The 24,255-nt window shown below is 45.1% G+C and overlaps 1 protein-coding gene across 1 annotated transcript; it reads left to right on the forward strand.

The window, feature by feature from the left end:
* The first annotated feature begins 324 nt into the window (after positions 1-324).
* Positions 325-13,499, forward strand: MTHFSD (methenyltetrahydrofolate synthetase domain containing). The gene is made up of 8 exons (XM_088529109.1): positions 325-352; positions 558-682; positions 1,181-1,294; positions 1,841-1,954; positions 3,571-3,661; positions 3,936-4,048; positions 4,264-4,389; positions 12,965-13,499. The coding sequence occupies exons 1-8, from the start codon at positions 325-327 to the stop codon at positions 13,478-13,480; spliced, it is 1,227 nt and encodes a 408-aa protein (XP_088385235.1). The 3' UTR covers positions 13,481-13,499.
* The last annotated feature ends 10,756 nt before the right edge of the window (positions 13,500-24,255 follow it).

Consider the following 24,255-nt stretch of genomic DNA (forward strand, 5'->3'; position numbering starts at 1 on the left):
AACAGGGACGCCAGACCCGCGCAACTGGAGCAGGAGATTGAAACCGTGAGGTGCCGTGCAGGGCCTCCCTTGGAAGCCAGCCTTGCATGGGGGCTGCAGGGAGGGTCTTGGCGGACGGGAACCCCCTGCAGCTCCTAATGCATTAATTGCACCCTCCTTCTCTTAATACCCATTAATAACTTGCTCCTTTAAGCGACAGAGTCTCTCGTCGTCCACAAACCCGCTTTGACTTTGTCGCTCTTTTGAGCCCTGCACGCCACCGTCGCGGCGCGCCGGGAAGGGGCGTGGCCCGGCGCCGGGGCTCCTCCCACCTCCCGGGCGCGCATGGAGGGGGCCGCGCGGCCGCGCGCGGGTGAGCGGCGGGGGCGCGCGGCGGGGGGCGTGGCCTCCGGGGGGCGCGCGGGGGGCGTGGCCTGCGGGGGATAGACCGTTGGGGGCGTGGCCTGCGGGGAGGGCGACCGTTGGGCTGGGGCGAAAAAGGCGGGGGGGGGGGGGGAGGAGAAATGGCTGCTGTGGTGGCGTCGCTGTCACTTTCTGCCCCTTTCGGTCGCCCTGAGCCTGTGTCCGCTCGCCCGCAGGTGCCTCCAAGCAGGACTTCCGGGAGCGGGTGTGGGACTACCTGGAGGCCAGCGGGCTGGCCGCCTTCCCGCGGCCCGTGCACGGCCGCATCCCCAACTTCGAGGTACTGCCGGGGCCGGGGGCGGGCAGGGGGGAGAGGGGGCGGCCGTGATGTCCTCGCGGCGTCGCGCTCATACGTATGTACCGACTTGAAAGCGAAACCCGCCTGCAGGGCAGCAGCAGGTGTAAGGGAGGTAGAAATTCCCCAAAGCGTGTGTATTCTCCTGCCCTTTTTTTTTTTTTTTTCCTGAGTCCCGCTAGGCCTAGCAGCGGTGAGCAGTGTATAGAAAATACCCCCAAATGAGCAATGTGCCCCTTGCACTTAACATCTGGAGAAATCAGCCTCCCTGCCTGATGACACAGGTTCGAGCAACTTGCTGATGTGCTGTCTTGTGGAAACAGGGTGCCTCCCATGCTGCGACAAGGCTGCTGGGTTTGCAGGAATTCAGAGCTGCCCAAACCGTAAAAATAAACCCCGATGCTCCCCAGAAGAATGCCCGCTTTCTAGCCCTGGAAGTAAGTGAACGCGTTCGCTTGTGCCTTAACCCCTTTCCTTGCGCAGGGGTCTCACCAGGCTTGTTGCTCCATCAGGGAGCTGGATGTGTTCCGCAAAGCGAATGAGGTTAAGGTGGATCCTGACAAGCCTCTCGAGGGTGTTCGCCTGGCTGCGCTGCAGGTAACGAGCACCCTTGCACCCCTAGGGAGCACAAGAGCTAGAGAGCAGTTTACAGCATCTCCTCAGTACCCGGCATCTCTCCTGTGAGAGATTTACTGGTGCTAAATCTCTCGGGGCTACTGTTTTAAGGGTGTATTTGCCTTTTTGACAAATGGAAAATGTGTGCTCAGGCTTTTTGTGGATTAATATGTTTATTTGGAACAAAACTGTGTTCTCGTTCCAAGAAATATATGTGGTAGCCCTGCTTCATACTGTCTTATCATTGAATGAATATATGACAGACTTGATTCATAGCGATGAGTGATTGCTAGCTTCTTATTAGGAGAAACTAGTTTGTGTATCATGCTCTTTTGTATGTTTTGTCATGCATTTCCCAAAGTTTTACCACACTGAGGGGATTCATCTGCAAAAACTATGCAAACACCATAAATTACTCTGTAGCGAATAAGATAGTTGACTAAATGGGACAATAAAGTCTTTTGCCTGATGTATTTAGTGTGAGATGATTCTGCTGTTTGTAATGTGATAAATTCTTTTGCTACACAGGCAAGGAAGACACTGTTGGTTCCAACACCACGTTTGAGAACTGGGCTGTTTAATAAGATTGTACCACCTCCAGGTGCAACTAAGGAGATGCTACGGATATGTGCCACATCTCAAGTAGGTTTTAGAAATGGGGGCGAGCTGAATTAATATGTCAAAGAGTGTTGAATTAGAGCAGTCTAAGTAGACATTGAAATGTGAAATACTGTTCTACTCAAATGGAATTCCCATTTTGTGTATGCATCCACCACAAACAATTTTGTGTTAATACTTAAAAATTCACACTACTTTCACCACTATTTTCCTTACTAGTACAATGCTATCTGTATTTAATCAGTGTTTTTGGGACATTATGAGCAATTTTAAAAGATGACCCAAATCTTTAATCTTCTAGTAAATATTATTTATTTTCTTCTACATTTTTTGAGCTAGTGAATTATAGAAGGAAAACTATTTTATTGTGTATAATTCTTTGTCTAAGCCGATTGATAAAATATAAAGTATACTGTAAACACAAGATCAGTTCTTTTAGAATCCTAAGTCTAAAGAAATATTAGTTCTCTCATTTGTTTCAACTGAGGTGCAACAGTGCTGATTGTGCCCCAACAGTTTTCTTTTGAAACATGGTATATTGCTGCCCTCTGGTGTTAAAATGTCATATTGTCCAGCTAGACTCCTTTGGCAAAGAATTCTGTGTTATTTTATGCACATGTTGTATTTCAGGTAAGAATATAATTTATACAAAATAAGTAGACCAGCTATGTAGGTTTTGCTCCTTACTCTATCTCCAGCTAAAAGCAGTAAAGTTCCTGCAGTAATCCCGTATTCAGTCAAGGACTGTAAACAGAGGGTAATTGCTAGTGAGTTTCTTGGGTTTCTTTGTTAGAAGTTCTATTAAAGTCATTAACTAATTAAGCTTTTCAGGGTTGAAAAGCACTTTTGAAAGAGACCTTTCTTTTGACATGCTTCAGGCCTAATATCTCTTCTGTGATCTTTCACCATGTGTCTGTTTCTCCCGCAAACAGGCGTACTAATGAATAAATGCTATTAGCAAATGGTGTTTACAAAGTGTTGTACAAACAATTCTTCCCACATTGCTGTGAAGTGGGCAGTAAGTGCTATTACTGATAAAGCGAGTCAGCCATAAAATATTGATCTCTTTGCTTTTGTGCTTTAAATGGAAAATATTTGGCTTTTTAATGTGAAGATCAAGGAAAAGGTTGAGTTGGTGTGAAGATGAATTAGGGCACCTGTACCCCTGTATTAAGGAGTCATAAAATAAAGTCTTTAATTATTATCTTTAGGCTGCAGCTGTCTCTTTCTAAACTGAGCTTCATTATTTGTATGTAAGAATTAATTTAAGAATTTGCATCACTCTCAAATTCCTTAGTGGGAGAAATCTTTCTTGTGAATATCACCCAATAGCTAGCAGTATTGGGATAAAAAGTTTCACCTGCCATCACTTTCAAAATGCCCCAATCTAGGGCTTTACAATCTTGCTCAAAAAGGTGTCCAACTCCATGGCACTCTCCAAAGCGTGCCAAGATTTTCATAATTGTAGTGGAAAATGTCTCTCCCTAGAGTAACTTTTCAGAAATGTGCAATTTTGACTATATATGAAAGGAACACCTTAAATTCAGCTAGCACCCCAAATTTTATCAGAGTATTCTTGATTTCTGCCTCATAGTTTCAAGATTCCACTCTGCAATCCTAAATTTCTGCTTTTATTGCAGGGTGTAAAAGACTTCAGCGTGCCCATAGGTCTTGATGGGAAAGCACGAGTGGATTTGGTGGTTGTAGGATCAGTGGCTGTCTCTGAAAAAGGTACAATGAAGTCCTGTAAGCTTCTCAGGAGGAGGGTGCTAAGTTACTTGTAAATTTTAGCAGGTTGCCTGTTCCTTTCAGCAGCCCTGAATGTCTCTCTGGAACTGGACCGTTATCCTGAGTTCAGTGTCTTCTGTGTGATAGGCTACTACTCTCAAAACAGTCAGAGTGGTTTAGAGCCAGCAGACTTAAATTTAGTCTCATGCTTTTGATAGGAACCATCCTCTAAGCTCCGCTGTTCTGTGTTTACTATCACTGTTCTCTTTTGGCTTAGGGTGGAGAATTGGAAAAGGTGAAGGTTATGCAGATATGGAGTATGCAATGATGGTGTCAATGGGTGCTGTCCAGGAGGATACACCTGTAATTACCATTGTGCATGATTGCCAGGTAAGTTAAAATACTCAAAATACTCTCAACAGTTTTTAAGCATCAGAATTGTGCTATGTCATCTGAAGAAGAAACTTGGTTGATCTGGCATAACATCTTTTTTTTTTTTTCCACTATCAATGAGAGATTTTGATACATTGCAAGGTATCAAGAATCATGCACAAATTTAGAGAATGTGTTTTTTAGCTACTTGTCATATTACTTGTTCCTTGTAGGTTGTTGACATAGCAGAAGAGCTTCTTGATGACCATGATTTAACAGTGGATTATATACTCACTCCAACAAGAACTATCAAGACTAACTGCAAACGATTGAAACCACAAGGAATAATGTGGCATAAGGCAAGTTACTTGGCTACAGGTAACTTATGGGTGCCAAAGCTCAGTTGATAAGTATCTATTCTTTCTTCAGTCATTCTCTAGGGAAAATTGGGGGAAAAAAATCTCTGCTATTAGAAACATTTGAAAGAGGAACAAATGTGTTAAAATCTACGAAGCTGAGCAGCAACCTCACCTTGTGTCTTATTCCTGAATGCTGAATAAAATTAATTTTCTTCATTTTTGAAGATACTGTCACAGAGATAACTCTATGGAATTAGACAGGGCAAAATGGGGGAATATGTGCTTCTCTTTCTGTAAGAAAAGCATGACCTGGTGGCTGCTCTGTTGCTGTGTACAGAGTGAACATATGAGATTGTCTCCACCTGAATGGGCTCCAGCCAGAAATGCATCCTTTAAAATCGTAGTGTCTTGTTACACTTATTAATGATTTCATTTTAATCATTTAAGCACTGATTTATGTTCCCCCAAGCATGTTGGAAATCTAAGTAGTTTAACAAATGGCTTCACAAATGCACTTAGTAAATGCCTTTACCGGAAATTCATTCTGGGAAAACTTTTCCTTTGTCATTAGATTTTCATTCCTAAAAATCATTCGGTTAAGGAGTAGATGCAATCCAACGTGACTGGGTAACCTTAAAATAAGCAATAGTGTACCGTTGTCTTTGCAAAAACCACTAGAGAAATATTAGTGAATCCTTCTATGGAATTTGCCAGTTGTTTGGCAAGTGCTTAACAAAGAATAAAAGAGTTAAATTTGTTAAGGTGATGTATCTACAACAAACAATTCTAGCCAGTCCTATTTTTATTCTGATGGTGGGAGAGCATTTTACCCTGACTGTGGTTGAGGATTTGAGGTTAAAAACATAAAAATAAAATCTCTGTCTGTACTAGTGCATTTTTTCCATTGAATTATTTTTGAATTTTTTAAAGAATATTATTGAAAGTAATTGTTTTGAACGCTTACTCCTTTTGCCCATGCGTCTTGCCAACATACTTCTGATCACACTTCATCTTTGTGTCAGAGTTTAGTCTCAATGATTGGCTCTGCTAACACTGTTTTTTCCGCTTTTGCTTCCCTTTGCTAGTTACTTTTTTCAAAGGTCTGAGGAACACAGTCTCTTGGAGGGACCTTTCATCTTTGTGTGATTTATGCCACTCTTGAAAAGTTGGTCAGTCCCTAAGTATGTGTCACATTTACTGTTACTGTGGCACTTCTGCACTTTCCAGAGAAAAATTAAAGATCAGAGTTATGATATATGTTTCATAAGCTTGTCAACTGTTTGTTAGCACTCTTTTGTGCTTCTATTTAAAGGTTGAGGAGATGTTTAGTTGAATCATATTTAAAGCTTGAGGCACGTATTTTTTAAAAGTTTGCATGTCATTATGAATCTATCTTTTTCTATAGTGATCCCTACATTTCTGGGCATTGTCTGAAAAATACAGCTCTTGGCAAGACCAGAGTATTTTACAAGATTGAGCCTTTATGTAAATGTTTGAATGTTGATTTAACATATGAAAATTAGAGCATCCAGCTTTTGGCTGTTCTGCAAGGCTTGATGCGATTAGATAGGAACATTGGAGAACTATGGTTCAGAGCTGGGATAATCATTACATTTCCATTGTTTTGGAACAAGAAGTGAGCATCTTGTACAGATGAAGAAGGAAAGAACTTGTGTTTTTTCTTTTGCAGGCAACTGAGCAACTTGTGTATGTTTTGTTTGTGGCTGTGGAAGTCATTGTTAACAGCTACTGCATGGAGTGTCTTGACAGTGGGAGGTCTAGTTAATAGCCAAGGTGTTTAAAAACGTAGGATTGGATTCTTGTTATTTAAGTGTTTGTCTATAGGCTTTTCTTTTTGTCTTTCAAATCCTGGCTTTGCTATTACATTCCTGTTCCTCTGGGCAAAACTAAATGAACCAAGAGGCAGAGAGTAAATAAGTACCTCCCTTCTGAATAGGGTGTTTTGTCAACAAAAAGGTAGCTTAATTGTATTGTTGTGTGATGCGTAAAACACGTTGCAGTAAACTTCATAGTGGGGAACATGGCTGGATTAAGCAAGACAATAGTTTAAGGGGTTAAATTAAAGAAGTTTGCAAACATGGGATTACTGCTAAGCATTGTTCTAAGGGATGTGCTTTCTGTAAAACTGTTAGGACAAATAGCCTGCTATACATGTGTCCTGTTCAGCTCACAGGTCAAAAGCTACTTAGGGAGCAAGCAAAATGTACGTCTTCAGGCTATATTTCTGTGCTCAGAGAGGCACTGCATTTTCTTGGAGTATTTCTGTTTATCCCATAGATAGGAAGCAGCCTGTCAGATACAGAGATAAATGTAAATAGGTATTACTCTGGCACCAACTGATTTACAGCTTTTGGAGTAACTGGTGTGATTTGCCCTCAGATGCTTCCTTTCAGGTCTCCCCAGTACCAAATTTCCATCTAAATTATTTCTTGCTGTCAAGATAGCTTTTTTTTTTTTTTTTTTTCCTTCCCTCTCTAAACAGGAAGATGTGAATTGCGTGCTGGTGATTTTTATCACAGAAAAGCTGATTCTGAGAAAAGTTGTCTTCCAAGGAATATAGCTATGTTGTTGGAAATACAATATTACTAATGTCAAAGAAGCATTATCCAAGTCAGTGTCAGATGCTCTAGAAATGCTTCTCAATATGAAGGTAATAGCGGAGTGTGTGAGGGGAGAAGCTCTGTGAACTGACTTTAGGATTTCAAAAACCAGTAAGTGCTCTTGGAGAGCAAAAGCTGCTAAGAACTGAGCATGCTGGAAAACTTGGCTAATTTATCTGGATACCAACGGGGAACTATTTGGCTTCATCTCCCGTGAAAATCCATCCCATTGTTTCTGGGAACTCTAAATTCATGAAGTGACTTACTTTCTCATTTAGTATTTTGTATGGGTAGCTGTGATCTTTATCTGTGACGCTGTCTATTATGTTTGTCACAATTATGAAGTTATTTTGTGCTGTACTTATTTAAAATTGAAACTCTGCAGACAAATTAAAATATTTGGGGTCATGAAAATGGAAATGAGAGTAGCTGTGGAAAAAATAACTAAAATCTAGCAAGCATTTCCTTCTGTGTGGTTTTTTATATATTTTTTTCTGACAATTTAGTAGAAGCAGGAGAAGACTTTCCCCTCCTCCCCCCAAATGAAAGGAAATCTCTGGCTGTTATGCTGAACAAGTTTAATACCTGATTGTGGAGTCGATATCTGACGACCAGCAGCTTTTGATTCACATCTGTAATGTTGTTTCAGTGCTTAAAAAAATTCACACACGTGAGCTGGCAAAGCCTCCAGTAGGCACGCAGCTTGACCAAAAAAGAAAACTATTGTGAGTTTAGCCAAGGCTTTTTTTGGAGGGATGGCATGAGCTGGGAGCGCTTCCATGTGTGGTTAAACATCTCAACACCTTTGCAAATCTGACCCTTGCTACAGAGCCCATGGAGGCAGTTTTTGCTATGGATTCCAAATGTGGGCTGCATGAGTTCCTCTCTCTTGAGGGACACCAGCAGACTTCATGGGCTGCCAGTTCCCAAAAATATGCCCTTGGATTGCCTGCACATATTTGGACATTTTGTGCGAATGAATGATAAAATATGCGACTGCACTGGCCCTTCCTGGCTGTTTTGGCTTTGTCTGTGCCACCACTTTTAAACCCTTGTGAACTCAGTACTCATTGAAACAAGCAGCTGATGAAGGAGGCAGCTCAAGAAGTGGGCTCTGTTCTGGAGGCCTTTTAAGGAGCGTCGGGTCAGATGTCCTCCAGAGTGGGCAAGGACGCTTCATTCCAACTCTTTCAGCTTCTTAGCCTCAGGCCTCGAAAGGGCTCTGCTCTGCTAGAGTCTGCTAGGTCTCATTCTCAACGTTTCAGGGGGTTGAACCACACTTCCATATGCTCGTTTGGGCACACAGATCAATAGCCTCATGAAGCAGAACTGAATAGCAGATCTAGCTTGCTCTCCAGTCCCTAGCTGTCCTCCCAGCATCTGCTGCCCATCAAAACTGCCCTGCCTCTGCTGCCAGGGAAATCAAAGTGTTGTTTGGCTTGGCCTGCATGGTATCAGGGGTCAGCATTACTCATCCTGTCAGAGGACAAACACATGTTTCATTTTCCCCAGAAAAATATTGAAAGTGGCTGTGTTCACTGTTCTGGAAGAAAAGAGGTTGAGGAGAGCTCTTGAGGTTCCAGCAGAGATGCTGCAGAACTCCCTCTGCCTCTACGTGGTTTTGGGACCAAATCAGGTGTCATAAGAGTAGATGCTCAGGGTTAAGCGCTAGGAGATTTGTATTGGCACTCAGCAACCCAAGCTTTGTTTTCTTCAGGTTTCTGTCAGCAAGGGGCCACATTTCCCTTCTCAGCTCTTTTCCCATAGCTTGGTAATTGTGTGCAAGAAGAATTCATCTACCCTGCTGTCCTCTTTCCCTAAGGCTCTCCCAGCTATGGCAGGGAATAGGCAGGATTGTTAAATGATTAATTGCCTTTGGGGGAGTTATTTTTAACCTGAATCACTTTGGTTACTAAGTTATAGCGCAGATCCACAAGCACTTTTGTGTTGGCCAACCCTTGAGAGCTGAAATATAGAACTGGACTGGTAATTGAGGGGTGAGATATAATAGGAAACTTCTTCAGCAGGCTTCAGTGCCAAAGCCAATCACTTAACTACCTCCCACCACTCAATACAAAGTTTACAAACATCAATAAATGGTTTGGCCTAACCCTATAGGAATGGAAGAGAGCAAGGGGAGAGGCTGCAGCTACTGGGGCTGCCTAGGTCTGGGCAAAACCTGTGCTAGATCCCAAGTCCCCTTGGTCTTGGCTTAGCTTGAATCACTAAGCAGGGCTACGGAGGAGTGACCGGCCGGCACAAGACCAAGAAACGTGCAGCTTGTTTGAAAGAGAGGAGGAATATCTTTGGACACTCTCCACATGGAAATAAATCACTGCAATGCTCTACAGTTCACAAGACAAAAGAAACTTTTTGCATGATGGTAATTAGCAACACATTGTGCTACCACAGAAGAGTTCTTTTGTTTGGTGTTTTGCAACTGAGCCGAGCAAACTTTTCCTCCTCCTGTGCCACCCTCTAGCCCTTTTGTCTCCCACCCCTATACCCCCCAAAAAAGTGATAAATTGTTTCATTGAATCCTTACTTTGAATTCCAAGCTCATTCTGCCTTTCCATGATATAAAAATTGGGGAAAAAGATAAAACAGAGAAGGGCTTGAAAGCTTTGACCCAGCTGAAAGATTGTCCTAGACTCCAGTGAAAACAGCCCTTAAGGCAAATCCTCTGTTTCTTTTCCTGTCAGAAAAATTCCTGTTGACAGTGTCAGAACTTGTCACATAGCGTGGTGGTTCTTTTGGGGTTTTTTGTTTGTTTGTTTGTTTCCAGGATGTTTTCCGTTATGAGCAAATATTAGTGTCAAATCTATTGACTTTGTTTCTTTGGTAATGCACTTAGTAGTATCTCTACACAGGGATGAATTTAGGGTGACAATAAGTTCACTTTGTGGTCTCGTCTAAGGAGCAGAACTTCAGCTTTGACAGAAAACTAGTTCATAGGCCCTGTGGATACAAAGATATATATATATGTGTGTGTATCTGTGGTACATATCTGTCATATACATATGCCAGCTCAACAGAGAAAGACCCGGGCATTGTGGTGGATGACAAGTTGACCATGAGGCAGCAGTTGCCCTTGTGGCCAAGAAGGCCAATGGGATCCTGGGGTGCGTTAAGAAGAGCGTCTCCAGCAGGTCGAGGGAGGGCATCCTGCCCCTCTGCTCAGCCCTGGTGAAGCCACATCTGGAGTATTGTGTCCAGTTCTGGGCTCCACAGGACAAGAGGGATGTGGAGCTGCTGGAGAGAGGCCAGCGCAGGGCTACAAGGATGATCAGGGGCCTGGAACATCTGCCCTGTGAGGAGAGGCTGAGGGAGCTGGGCCTGTTCAGCCTGGAGAAGAGAAGGCTGAGAGGGGACCTGAGCAGTGCCTAGAAGTACCTCAAGGGAGGCAGTGAGGAGGATGGGGCGGCCTCTTTTCACTGGGGGCCACCGACAGAATTAGAGGAAATGGCCACAAACTGAAACAGTAAAAGTTCCACAGGAACTTAAGAAATTTTTCTTTAACAGTGAGGGTGCCAGAGCACTGGAACAGGCTGCCCAGAGAGGTTGTGGAGTCTCCTTCTCTGGAGATCTTCAAATCCCGCTTGGACGCAGTCCTGTGCCACGTGCTCTAGGTGACCCTGCGTGTGCAGGAGGGTTGGACTAGATGACCTCTAGAGGTCCCTTCCAACCTTCAGCATTCTGTGATTCTATGATTCTCTATATTATTGTAACTTCCTGAGTTTGTAGGGAGCCTGGAACAGTATCTCCAAGAGTTCTGTTGATTTAATGCCAGAAACTGCTGGTCACCTCAATGAAAGGCCACCTTGAAGCCTGGCCAGCTGAACTGTCTGCTCACTGGCCTCTCGGTGCTCATCTCATTGATTCCTCGCTGTACAAAGTGATGAGGCCTTGCCCTGGGTAGCCCAAATTAACACCCAGTCTGTATGTCAGTAACGGAGTTTAATTTGGGGCTGAAGGGAACTGCACGTACACTTTGTAGTAGGTTGAGGTTGTGTTTGGGACCCAGGAGTGAGTAGTTGCAGGAGAATAGAAATATGTTTTTCCTGTTTGGTTTAATTAGCAAAGACCTTACATTTCACATAGAAATTTGACAGAGGACGACAAATGTTTCTAGCTGATGGCCAGTAAAAACAAAGTAAGATGATTTCAGCCATTGGTTTGATGTCGTGTCACCCAGGGGAGGGGAGTTTGCTGTCAAATGTAGCAATGTGAATTCCTGGCTGAGAAAAACAAATCAGTCCAAGGGTCCATAGAGCAGTAACTCTTCAAAATCTGAAAATGGCCTTTGAGAGCGCTGAGACTCCCAGAGGCCTAGGGGAAGTCCTTGCCTCTCTGTTCTGGCTGCCAGGTAGGTTGGTTTTGTGTAGAAATTGTTCTCAATCGTAAAGTTTGCTCATTTAAAGGTACTCACCCCAAATACACTGACGCTGGGTCTGCAGTGTGACAAAACAGTGTGAGGTTCTGCCCGTGCTGGTTAGCTCTATTCCTTCTTTGGTCTTACATTAACAAGATGGAGGTAGACCAGACTTGATGTAAATGTATATTTTAATTTAGTTTCAGCCTGAAATAAAGCTGACTTGTTTGCTGCTCTGGAGAGGAGTCCTGGGTACCTTTAGGAAACTTCTTTTGTATGGCTTTCCTTTTAGCTCAGTTTGATATTCCCTGCACCCTCTTTTTCCATTTGACTCCAGCAGACTCCTTTCCCTGAAGATCATTAAATTTTAGACACTCTGTGGTGCAGCTAGATCCAAACTCACCCCGACTGTGATTGTAAAATGAGGAATTTGGAGGGTCTGAGAAGAGGGAGATCTGAGCTGAGCTGTGCAAATGTGCTAGGCAGGGTCAGCCTGTGCAGTCCGGGACAGCCTGCTGAGAGCTGTGGCTTGAAGTTTGGGTGCAGTCCCCCGCTAGAGCAGGCTGCTCACACTGTGTGGCCCATTAACTTGCTCTCTGCTAGCGTGGGCATCTCTTCCCTGTGCTCTGTCTTGCTCCCTAAATTTAAGAATTGGGCCCAGTGTTGATGGATGTTCTGCTTGTCCGGCAGCCAAGCCTGAGTTATTCCTCCTTCCAAGCGCAGTCTGCAAGCCAAGAGCTAGACCACATTAGCTAGGGAACCATTGAGTTTCCTGCCAGTCTCTGAGTGCAGCCTGGGGCATCTCATGCCTCAGATTGATAGGGTTCAGCTGCTGAGAGGAAGAGCCCTTGCAGAAAAGCTGCTTATGAGCCAGGGCGGGCAGAGGGGCAGGGGGTTCACAGTGTCAGGACGCTCTTCCCCTCCGTGATCCTCCGCAGGAGCCCGACGTGGGCCCGGGCGAGCGGCCGCGGGTGCTGCACGAGGTCGGTGGCGAGCAGGGCGGCTGCGGGGACGTGCCACGAGCGGCGAACGTGCCTCCAGCTGGGCCCACACTCGGAGGAGCCCCGCTCGGAGGCACGCTCCCCAGCTGCACGCCACCCCCTCCCCAGGACCCAGCCTAGGGGACATCCTGTTTGGAGGGGAAAGCAAGCAAGGAGGTCTGCAGAAAGAAAGTGCCTCGTGCTTGCGTGGGTCGGAGGCGTGAGATTTTACCAGCACAGACCCTCAATTAAAGCAAATGTTAATGGATAGCAGTGAGAAAGCAGAGCTGAATGCACCCTGATAAATTAATGTCAAAATCTAATAACTCTGAGTTTGGATGTGATTTTCCTGCTGGATCTACATTGTGTAGTTTGCATAAAGAGCAAATAATGTTTACTTATTGTCCTACAGTGTATATTTAGGGAGCAACTGCAGAATAAGGCCAGCAATTAGTAACATTTTGAATGCTCTGGCACTCTGAATGGTGGCTGTGTAATAAGGCTGCCCTGTTTTTATGGCAAAAACTACTCCCTATGGTCTTTTCCTTTTTCTGGATGGAGAGAAAACTCATTTTTTAAAATTTATTTTCCTTTTTTTTTAGGTCAGCTATGAGATGCTGGGAAAAATCCCTGTCCTAAAGAGTCTGCGATACAGAGAGAAGCAGGCAGGCAAAGACGTTACCCTCAAGGATGAACATCCAGACTTGGCAAACGCTGCCAAACCAAGAGCGTTAAATGAGAAGGCAATGGCTGAAAATACAAGACCACAGGCTGCAACGGGCTCGGCTCAAATAGGACAACAATACGTTGAAAGCAATTCTTTAAGTCCCAGATTAGAGGGATCTGGCACACTTACTACTGTATACGTGGGGAATATACCTCCTAGTACGAGAGTGAGTGAGCTGAAACACGCTTTAAGGGAATTCCATGCAACTCCTTTACGATTGAATTGGCAAGGAGCACAGCACAGGGCTTTTCTCGATTACAAGGATAAAGCAACAGCAGCGAGTGCTGTATCCTCTTTGCAAGGCTTGAGCCTCGGGGGCAAAACTTTGCGAGTTGAGCTGGCCAGGAACCAGAGAAACAAAGGGCAAGTAGAAATCGATAGTCAGAAATGAATGCGAATAGAGGGAAAAATAGGCATGTGTTCATTGCTTCAGGAGAAGCCAACCTCATTTTTCAAGGATATTAGTATATCCTCTGATTTCCCCAGGCTGAACAGCAGAATGCAAAGCCAACTTTTCAAACTAATGAGGCCTCGATATCACAGCTGACTTGTGATGACACAGGACACGTGTCTCTCTAACCAGTTATCCACGACGTACCCACACTTTGTGATTTCGTTTTCCCTTGGCGTGGAGTTGCTGTGCTGTCCTGTGTGTTCCTGTGCTAAGCCTGGGTCAAAAACATGCCCTTTGGCACCTGTGTGCAGCCACGTGTAGTGGCACCTACAGAGTGCACATGCAGATTTCCACCTGTGAGTTTAAAAAGCCAGCAGCTGAAAATGTCTTCCAGGATTGTGGATTTGCTTGCTAGGAAATGGGTTTTGCCTTTAGAAGTTTCTTTGGGGGAAGTTATGTTTGTTTGTTTGTTTTTATAATGTAAAAATGAGGCAGAAGGTTGCCATTTTTGTGCTCTTGAAGCAGTCTGGAATATTGTTTCTGGATGACTCAACCATGAAGTTCAGGTAACAGCTATTACCACGGTTTAAAAGAGCATAGACCCTTCTCAGAATTCTTACCTTAATTCAACTCTCTCTAAACATTTAAAATCTTATTTCAGTCCGGGAGATAAAAGCAAATACCAATTTTATTCCCTGCCTTTAAGTGCCTCTTTCATGGATGGATAGAATAATAAGCCAGATACTTTTCCTGATTATTGTCTTTTATAATTAAGTGCAACTGTGTTGCCTTGCTGAAATTACATTAATATAAAATTGTAGCAGAGATGAAAAGAAGACAGACCGGGGTCAAAACGAGTCAGGTACTGAGTTATTTAAAAAGTTATTTGCTGGAGAGAGTAGCAAAGCTTGTTCCTGTTGTGCCCTTGTGACTGACAGTGTGGTCTTTCTGCACTCACAGCATCAGAGTGGTGAGTGTTAGGGAGAGCAGCGCTGGGAAGTTCTCTTTATGGGGAGATGCTAGCTTGGACAGTAAGACTTGCACACACATGATTATTCACTTACAGAATAAAGCCGAATGATGATTTATTTGGTATGGATTTTATTATACTTTTTTCTTCAGTTCAGTTCAGTTATTCCTGAAAAAACAAGTTGAATTTTGGCTGAACCATCCTTTCTAAACAGAAGCACTTTTGCCATCGATGCTGGGCACATAGTCAAAATAAGCATCTAAATGGATTTTTCTAAGTATGAGTTGGAAACATTTTTTTTAGTCCGAGGGTACTGTTAAGTGTATTTTAAGCACGTTAGTATGCCTCAAGGGTCAGACATTGGTGCAGTATTAAATAAAATGTTCTCAGCGTTATCATGGGCTCTGGGCACAGCAGCTCAAGGGAAGCTTTGCTTCAGCTTCTTGCAAGGTCAACAAAGAAGGACCTTCTCAAGAAATGCTGCTGTGTTCTCAGATGCTCCGTTTTCTTCCATCTCAAAATTATTTTCAGTACCACTTAGTCTGAATTCAAACATAAGCACTGCAGAGTCCTCTCTCTTCTTTCAACAGTTCTGCACTTCAAGGGTAAGAGTTGGCTTGTGTGAACAGACTCGTTACATCATAAGCTTGAAAAATGGAAAAGAAAAGCAAAAAAAAAATCGGACATCACCCCTTTCCCCTATAAATGACTGCAAATAAAATGATATCTAATGTTCTGTTTGACTCTTATAATACTGCTTGCTTTGGGGAAAGTGCTCAAGTGTGACCTTAGCACTTAAAAATTAGTTATTCTGCCAATGAAAACTTGCATCATCTCAAACTTCCTCTGTTGTGTTACAGATTGAACCAGCCTGCTCTGGCTGCAGGAATTCCTTACGCTCCCTTATTTCCTTTCTTAATGCCTGAAGTCTCAATCCAGATAAGACTAACCACTGCTGACCACAGGGGAGAAGCATGGGTTTGTGTTTTTGACTGAGGAAGAGCTAATGAAAAGAACATATTTGAAAATACCCCAGCATTTTTTTTTCATGTTAATTCTGGTACTGTAGCAAGTCTATCTGTTTTTTTTTTTTTTTGATTGCCAAAGACCACAACACACGATTTAAGAGCAGCTGACCTCCAAAAGCAGTGTAACCACGGACTTGTTTCTGCTCTTCTCTGTCTTCTGCTAATATAAGGTTATCGTGCACTGTGAGTGTAACATCTCTGTACTTTGCTCTCAACATCATATGCAGTAGGTTGCCATTCCTAAGGACACATGTCATTGTTTGGACACATGTGTTTAGAGCTAGCTTCTCTTTGATGCTTGTTCTGTTTCAGGCGTAATTTTATGCTCAACCCATAGCGTGAGTAGATCTGTGCCTGTGTAGATTGATCTCTGTATTTGTCTTCCATTCTGTCACTCTTTTTTTCATCTTGTGTGTTGTAGGGCCAGATTTCGCAGTAATAAGTGACATCTTGTTACTTTTCCAAAAGGTAATTAATAGTCCAAATCAAGCTGCTGGAAAGATACTAACTGGGGAAAGGTATGTAAGCGTGGTTAGGTGCTTCAGGAAAAATAATAATTATGGCAAACTTAAGTCAGTAGTTACTATTTATTAGCATTTTACATGGAATGGAAAAAAAAAAGCTAACATTGTTTATGATACTGTCTTTCCAACTTAAGCCACTTATCCTTGATTCAGGTTATTAATAAGTGTAACATCCTTTGGGCCTTGCCATCTTGAAGTCATTAAAGTGTGTTCTTAATTCAAGATAGCAGCTGCTTGGGGTCAGCTTGGCAGCCCGCTGCAAACCCGTCCGTGTCAGCCGCCTCCACCGATCAGCAGCAGCTGAGGGCAGGTACAAATTTATTTCTGTCAGCTCTGTTTCAAGAGCTGCAGTCTCCAGCAATCAGTACAGGCAGCTGTTGAAGATGAAGCCTGCAGAAAGATGTCCCGGACTCAGAGCCTTTGTGTAAAGTTAGCAACAAGAAGCACTGAAGTTACATGGCGACAAGACAGCAGTCCTTGGAAATGAGGTTAGACTGCCCCAAAATCCTTCCTTTGTCTTACTCATTTATGTTCATCTGCTGTAGTTTCACTCGCTGTTTTTTTTTCTTAGCAAATGTGACTCAAGAACATACCAGCTCCCTTTAAAAGATGACAACGCATAAAGAATGTTGTGCCACGTAGGCATTGCTGTAGGACTCGCACAGTGAAAACAAGAAGTGATTTTGTAGGATCTGAATTATTTTCATCTTGCAGCAAAGCTGGTCTCTAAGCTTACCTGTGAGGAAGGTAGTGTCTCGTGCTTTCATGTAATAACACATTCAGCAGGATTTTGACCTGTATGCTTGAAAGTCAGAGAGATTTTTGTCTTGGACAGCAAGGGAAGCTGCAGCAAGGATGGGCCCTTCCTCCTTTTTGAGAAGTTGCTCATCTTTCGCTAAAAGGCATTTCGATGCAAGATGCTAAATTGTTATTTAATTAAATAATGCAAGACTGCCCGAGGCGCACCACTGCTTGGTTCTCTGGCTTCGTTAGCTTGTGTGATGTGGATTTCTTCTTGTGGCCTGACCAAGTTCCTACTTGGGGGAAACAGCAGATTTTGAAGAAAAAAGTGAATGGGGCAGTTTGCATCTCTCAGATCTATTGTTCCCGGCTCTCTGCACGCTCAGGAAGGCATCAGTTATATACGAGTCACTTGCGACTTTTCTCTGAATCTGCACAGCCCAAATGTTATGCTGAGCAAATCCTTAGGCTCTGATCTCATGATGAAACTCTAGGAACTGAAGCCTGCTCGTGTCTTACTGTGGCCCTGCCTGGGACTATACAGGACATTTTACCAACAAACAAACTAGGAAGGCCACACCCTGAAAATTAACAGTCTAAATTAATGGACTTTATAGATGGGAACCTTTATGGTAGCGATGATTCCTCGTTTTGTTCCAGTTGTATTTGTCGTTCTGCAGCTAGCGCCTGGACTGAACTTGCCCCGTGGACACGGTTGGTGCCTCATCTCCAGCAGAGCAGCCTGTACCTCACCCATCTGCTGCTGAGGCTGAAGCTCCAGCCTGGGGCTTCAGAGACCTCAGAGCTCTAGCTGGCTCCCTGTGACCACTTATGCCCAGAGCAATGGGCAGGAAATACCTTTAAGCCCTTAGTCCTCAGGCTCTGTAACGACTGCGGGACATCCTTGCTTAAAACTGTCCCGATGAAAACATCTAGGATGACGATGTAGGGCCTTGGCACTGCAGAGATGTTTTAAAATGCTTTCGATACAGTAACCTGCACTTAATGGGAAATGCAATCATCCCTTGCAGACTTGATTTTCGTTCACTTGCAGCAACAGAAGAGCCTGTGTCTCTCTGCTGTGTGATGAGAAGAAGAGTTCAGCAGCACAATGGGAAATACTTTTCTGAGCCAACTTTGTTTAGAAGTAATTAAAAATGAGGCCTTTCTATTCTCTGTTCAGCCTGATGTCCCAGCTTGTCATGTGGCTCGACACATTCTTTCCAGCTCCTTTCATGGCACAAACAAGTTAGGATGTTGCTGTTGCGTGTCCCTCTTTTTGAGGGTTTGGGGAGAAGGATGCTCCTGAGATTGTCAGCTCCACTTTTGAGGCACTAAGAGGTAGAGCGCAGGAACATGATGTTAAATCACACATAGGCATTTCCTGGAACCATCCTGCCCCTCCGCTCGCCCTCCTCTTACCCCTGCTTGTGGGAGATGCTAAAACCAGGAGGTTTTAGAGCACACTCACACTTCGGAGCAGCTCTTCCTTTGCTGGATGACACTGGGCACGGCGTGGTGTGTGGCACACAGCAGTGAGGCAAGGCTGTAATCTGCTAACAATAAAAGCGAGGTGGCTGGCTGCCACTCAGCACTGAAAGCTATACAGTCGTGAGGGCTTTCCTTCAGACAGCCACGGCCATGCATTTCCTGGAATAAGGACAAGGCCACACAGCTTCAATCCACCAAAAAACCCCAGCAGTGGGTAAACAAGCCCTGTTGCTGTGTAGTCCTCTCTGGGTGACAAGAGTCAGAGATTTTTTGTTTCCGTGGAGAAGGAGGGAAAAAAAAAAAAGGCTCAGCATTGGGGTGGGAAGACAGAACACCCTGATCCTGCTTCCCCAGGGCAGGTCTCCATCCAGTGCCTCCATTCGCAGCATTCCCGACCCCCTCCCAGAAAGCCGTTTTTGAGGACAGAGGATTTAGCTCATTATCATTGGAGACTAGTAAAATATCTGTGGAAAGGCATGGTTAAGAATTGGCTTGAAGTCCTGTCATTTTTTTATTTCGTCGTCTTCTAATGCTCCAAAGGGAGAAACAAATATTTTTAGGAGAATGTTTCCATTAAAAAAAAAAAAATGGTTGGCACTGCACTTTTCCCTACAATTGCAGCAAGGGAGGAAGGGCATGTGCTGGGAATATTCTCATCCCAGTTCCTCGGGAAGAACAACCCCATAGAGCAGTTCTGGCGGTGGAGGAAACATCTGCGGCTGTGGCCATATTAGTCGAGCAAACATACGCAACAGCTCCCTTCACATAGGGGCATGAATGCTTTAATTTCCTCGCTGCCATCTATAAAATGTAATCTCTCTGCAAGAAGCGCGCGCCGTTTCCCATGTTCTCATGTGCAATGTCGGCGATGTCTGCTATAAACATCATGAAACGTTTGCCGGCCCCTCCACTGACATAGGTAGAGGAGAGAGGCCTTTTCATCTTTCAAAGCGCTGCAGAAGTGTTTAGGGTCGCGTATCCTGCCATTGTTCTGGGCTGGGCACCCCCTGAAGTCACCGGGAGGAACGATGGCAGGATGCAACCTATCTGGTCCATCTTTACAGTGGCCTTGGTGACAGCCGCCCTCGAGGGACGCGGAGATGACAGCGGGAAGGCTGGATGGAGCTGGCGATTCCCAGCACTTTGCAAACCCCCTGGGATAACAGGACTGGAGGTATCCTTTGGAATTTTCTATGGGATGAGCGCCTCGTCCCCCGGCTGGGCATCTGGTTGAGTTTTCCATATCAGAATAAGGCAAACACAGAGGTATTAGCTGGGAGGGAAGGGAAGGAAACATCATGAAATGCAGCCTCTACATTTCCAGGTGTAGCCTTCACTGTCACTCCCAGGTAATTCGGAGCAATCCGTTTGACTGAAGCTAATCTTTCAGATGAGATTAATGCTGTTTTTCCAAAAATATATCATGTTTTCAAAAGGTTTCCAGGCACTTGCACTGCCTAGACTCCAAACTGTGGCGTTTCCATTCCTCTGAAGCAAATGATCCCTCAGGCACTTGATCTGCAGGGTCTTTTCGTTACCCCCGCACAGGAACCCGATGGCTGCAGCGATTCCTTCTCCAAGTGAACTCCTGGTGCCGTAAGTCACTGCAAAGCTTTCCAGGCTCTGACATCTTGCTTTCCCAGGTGTGTTTGCTTATTTTTCCAGTAATTAGCCTGAAGTTGAGTTAAGCCACAGAACTGCAGTTTCTGTACCATTCTGGCCCTTTCAACTGGTTTAAATAAAGAAATGACTATGTTCAGGCTCACATATTTATGCCAATATAAGAACTACTGAAGTGGGATGGGACTGGCAGTGTCCCGGCATCTCATTTCGTGACTGAGCAGCGAGTTTATAAATTTATTGGTATTTTCATGGGTCAGAATGGCCTGTGGTGTTGGAGAACTGGTCTCAAGAACCTTTAATAAGTGTGTGTAAATAGATCTCCATCCCAGAAGATCAATAACAATAAACTTGATTCCTTCTGTTTTCATTAATATTGTGAGTTTAGTTCCTGATGGAGCAGAATGAATAACTGGCAGTAAAAAGTTAATTTAAAAAACAACTGAGCCGCATGTCCCTGCTCCCTTCTGGAGCCAATCTGATAATTGCTTTTATGAATAACATCAGCTCAGTATTTCAGAGCTGCTGGTAGCACTCTGGGCATCTCCCACTCATTGGACATTTCTCTTTCCGCTCACCTGCATCACGTCCCTGAGGATGTGTCCCCGTGGCAAAAACTCCTTGTTGCAGGTGTGTAAATGCTGCTCACAGACAAATCCAAAACTGCAGGAGTTCCCCAAGCACTTTCTCTGCCTGCTGAAATTGCTTTCCGTGGCCCTTTTATATTTATATGCACCAGGAAGTGAACAAGTATCTGGGCTTTGTCCTCCAAAAGCATTTCAGGGACAGACCAATCCAAGTATCCTTTTGAAAGGGACAAGAATTGGGGACAAGAGACAAGAATTGTGGCTCAGATCCCTCATCTGAGCCCGGTATACCCCAAGCTACATAGGTGCAGAGTACGTGCCAAACTTCTTGGGTTCCAAGGACAATCTAGGCGTTGAGTTTGATGGATTTGAACCTTTAAATGCTAAGAGTTGAGACCAAAATCAGAATTCAGATTTTCCAGAGAGGCATTGAAGATTGCAGGTGACTGTTTCCAGCACTAAGTTCTCCAAGAGAAACAGTTTTCTGCTAGTCTGCGTAACCACCTCCACCCGAGGACATGGTGTCTGTTTCCTAGCTAAACTTCACAGTATCCCACCTGAAATACCCGCAGCTGCCCCACCTGGGCAGTATATGCCCTGAGCCTGGAACGGGGCCCATCCAGAGGCATCCTGTGAGCGCGACCTTTCTGATATTCTCAGTAGAAAAAGAAAAAAGGGGGGGGAAAGGCAGCTAAATGTGAAGATACACGAAGGGCTCAAGTAAGGGGAAAACCAACAAACAAAATTGTCTGATGGCGAAAAAGGCAGGAAAACACGCCAGATTTAAAAAATATATATGTGAGATAAGAGAAGCGGCCCGGGGAGCGGCGGCCGCGCGCGGGCAGCAGGTGGCGCTGCCGCCACGGGAACGGGTCGGGCCCGGCCGGGGTCGGGGCTCGACGGGGCCCCCGCGCCCGGCGGGGGACGCGGGGTCTGCCCTTCCCCCGGGCCCCCGCACCCTCCCGCGGGCTGCGGAGCCTTCTGGCCCTGCACAGCGACCCCCCTGCGGCCGCTCCGACCCCCCGCGCGGCCAAAAGTGCCCGCAGACCCGAGGGGAAGGGGAAAAAGCAGCTGCTGCTGCTGCACAGAGGCTCTGCGGGACTCGGAGCCCGGCCTGGCCTCGGAGGGAGGCCCTGCGCCCGGGCCACGCGTTTGGCGGTGGCACCGGATCGCCCTGGTGGGCCCAAGGCTGCCCACAACTCACTGGCAGGGCCGCTGAACACAGGCACGTCTCAAACCAAGGCAGGCGGATGCTCTAGGCCCCGTTGCCCACTCTGTATCCCTGTCTTTTTTTCTCCGTAAGACCATTGCTCTGCTTCCCTGCAGAAGGGACCCTACGGGGCATCTACAAGAGGCTCCTTCCTACCGAAGTGCCTGACAAAGCCATAACAAGGCTGATGGTCACCAACCAGGAGTGCTGGGCAAATCACTGATGCTCAATCGGGCTCCGGCAGCTGCCCGTGGGTTAGATTTCAGCAGGGAGGAGGTCGTGCCCTGCGCAATCACAGTGTTCCTGAGCAATCCTCTTTCTCCTCATCTTTTGCACGCATAAACGTACAAGAAGGGTCTGTACAAAGGCACCAGCCTCTCTACAACAGCAGCTTTTGCTGTTGCATGGGACAACAGACATGAGGTGAAAACAGCTCTGTCTTGGCAGAAGAAGGGCTAGGGGGCAGGATCCTGCAGGGTTTCATCCTTTGCTCCCTGATGTAGGTGTCTGAGATGGAGAACTGTCTGTTTAGACTGCGCTCACTGGCTTGAGGAATATGTGGCGTCCACGGTATGTGGCGGGTCTGTTTTTCCAGGTTTGGCAGAGGGAGAAGGCAAAGGGAGGGAGAAAAATGAATCACGCGAACCTTTGTTGGGAAGCAGCTCGCAGACCTCTCCCAGGCTGGACCTGCAGCTCGCAAGGTGCCTCCCTTCCCTTTCCAAGCCCCCTTGGAGCCCAAACTTTGAAACAATTTCTAGTACATGCAAACCAGCAGATCCAAATTGAATCTAAGGGATGAAAATGAATCTTAGAAGTAATAGTGAGATTTTAAGGAAGGAAGAGCCACTTGGCAGAGACTGAACTCACCTCCGGACCTTTATCTCAGCCCCACCTAGCCCAGATATGCGCTTGAGGAGCAAAAAACTCAGGCCTTGGCTGGCACATTGAGAAAGTGGCAGCAACATGGCTCACCTCCAGCAGGACTAGCAAGAGATGAGGTGATGGGGAGAAGGAGGAACGCACAAAGCCATAAAAACAAGGACACCAGGAACCCAATATATGCTGTAGACTGGATGCCTTTGGCCTACAGATCTATAGAGATCTACTCTTAAAAGAAATGTGGTAATAATAATAATAATAACAACAACAACAATATCCAAGGAAATCCTTCCCAACCTACAGTAATTAGAAGAATAAATAGAAAGCTCTCTTATTTATTTATTTATTTTTATTACCACCTAACTCTCCTTCTAGTAAGGCTGATTACAAGCAGCTGGGCTAACTCGTGTGCAGTAACCTAGTTTTCCCGTTAGCTATATGCAAAGTCAGAAACGTGCAGTCAAATACATAGATTAATTTCTATGCATCTATTTTTACGTGTGTGAGTGTATTTATAGTACGTACATTGGGGCAGACATATCAGTCTGAGGGCACTGCTTAACCCAAGATTTGCAGGGTACAGTAGGATCCCTTGTTAGCTGAAACAAACCCAAACTTTGGAATAAATAATAAATATTTTTTTAAAAAACTATTTTTTTTTCGGATGAGCTTTGCATGCAGTGTGTGCCCACATATTTATTCTTCCCGGACCCAGCGGCCCGGGGTTTTACACAAGTCGTTCCAGCCCCCAGTTACCTGTTGGCATCTTATTTTCCAGACGAAAAAACCTGAGGAAGTTTTTGGTGCCCCCCAACTCGGCTCGAGGCAACCCAACTCGAAAGGCAGGGAGCTTCCCTCCCTGCTCGGCTTTTTTTTCCACTTGGAGCCCCTGGGTTCTCTGCGGAGAAGGATGCGGGACAGGGAGTGACTTTAAAAATACATCCCTGGGGCCTGGCGCTGAGGAGAAAGAGAGGAGAAGAACCGAGGGCGCTTCTCTCCTGCGACCCGCGCTATCTGCAAGCAAAACGCGGGCCGAGCTGTCAAAAACCGCCATCCAGTTTCTCCTTTCGGGGGAAAAACAAGTAATAATCGCTCCCGAATTTGCGTCTTGTTATTCTCACTTGCAATATCCCTGCGCTTGATCGCGGATCGGCGGCACAGGGAAAGCTGCAGCCGCTGCGGGCCTACACGAAGCAGGGAAATTGTCCCCCGCAAATGTACAAAATGCACCAAAATCACTGAATTTCCAGCGCTGGCAGCGGAGGAGCGGCGGGGCCGGGGCCACCCCGGCTGCTTCCCGCGGAACCTCCGCGCCCCGGCCGCACACTCCGCGGATATATAATTACGCGTGTTACACCGCATGCTCGTTTATTTGCTGCTCATACATGAAGCCCATGTACAAATAACATACATGTTTTATTTTGGTTCTTTTTTTTTTCCTTAGGGACAAACGTACACAAAAGGGCTGGGCCAAAAAAAATCATAATTACAATTTTATACAGTGCAGAAAGAAATTAAAATAGGTGTCGTCAAACTGTACAAAGAGGGATGGAAAAAAAAAGGAAGGGGGACGAAGGGGAATAATCCTTCATTATATATATATTTCTATAAAAACATATGGAGGATTGTCTTTACACAGAGACCATGATCGATTTAAAATTTACAAAGGTTAACTAAAAAAAAATCTATATGGCAAATATTGCCAACAGAGATCCACCGCTT

Source organism: Tinamus guttatus, unplaced genomic scaffold (assembly GCF_059628265.1).
Source record: "Tinamus guttatus ecotype Peru unplaced genomic scaffold, ASM5962826v1 Tinamus_guttatus_pri_ptg000323l, whole genome shotgun sequence".
Taxonomy (NCBI): Eukaryota; Metazoa; Chordata; class Aves; order Tinamiformes; family Tinamidae; genus Tinamus; species Tinamus guttatus.

Excerpts from the sequence above, each read along its gene's own strand:
- MTHFSD (XM_088529109.1), top strand. The coding sequence starts at position 325 with ATGGAGGGGGCCGCGCGGCCGCGCGCGG. Across the intron at positions 683-1,180 it reads GCCGCATCCCCAACTTCGAG|GGGTCTCACCAGGCTTGTTG; the intron begins GTACTGCCGGGG and ends TTCCTTGCGCAG. Across the intron at positions 1,295-1,840 it reads TTCGCCTGGCTGCGCTGCAG|GCAAGGAAGACACTGTTGGT; the intron begins GTAACGAGCACC and ends TTTGCTACACAG.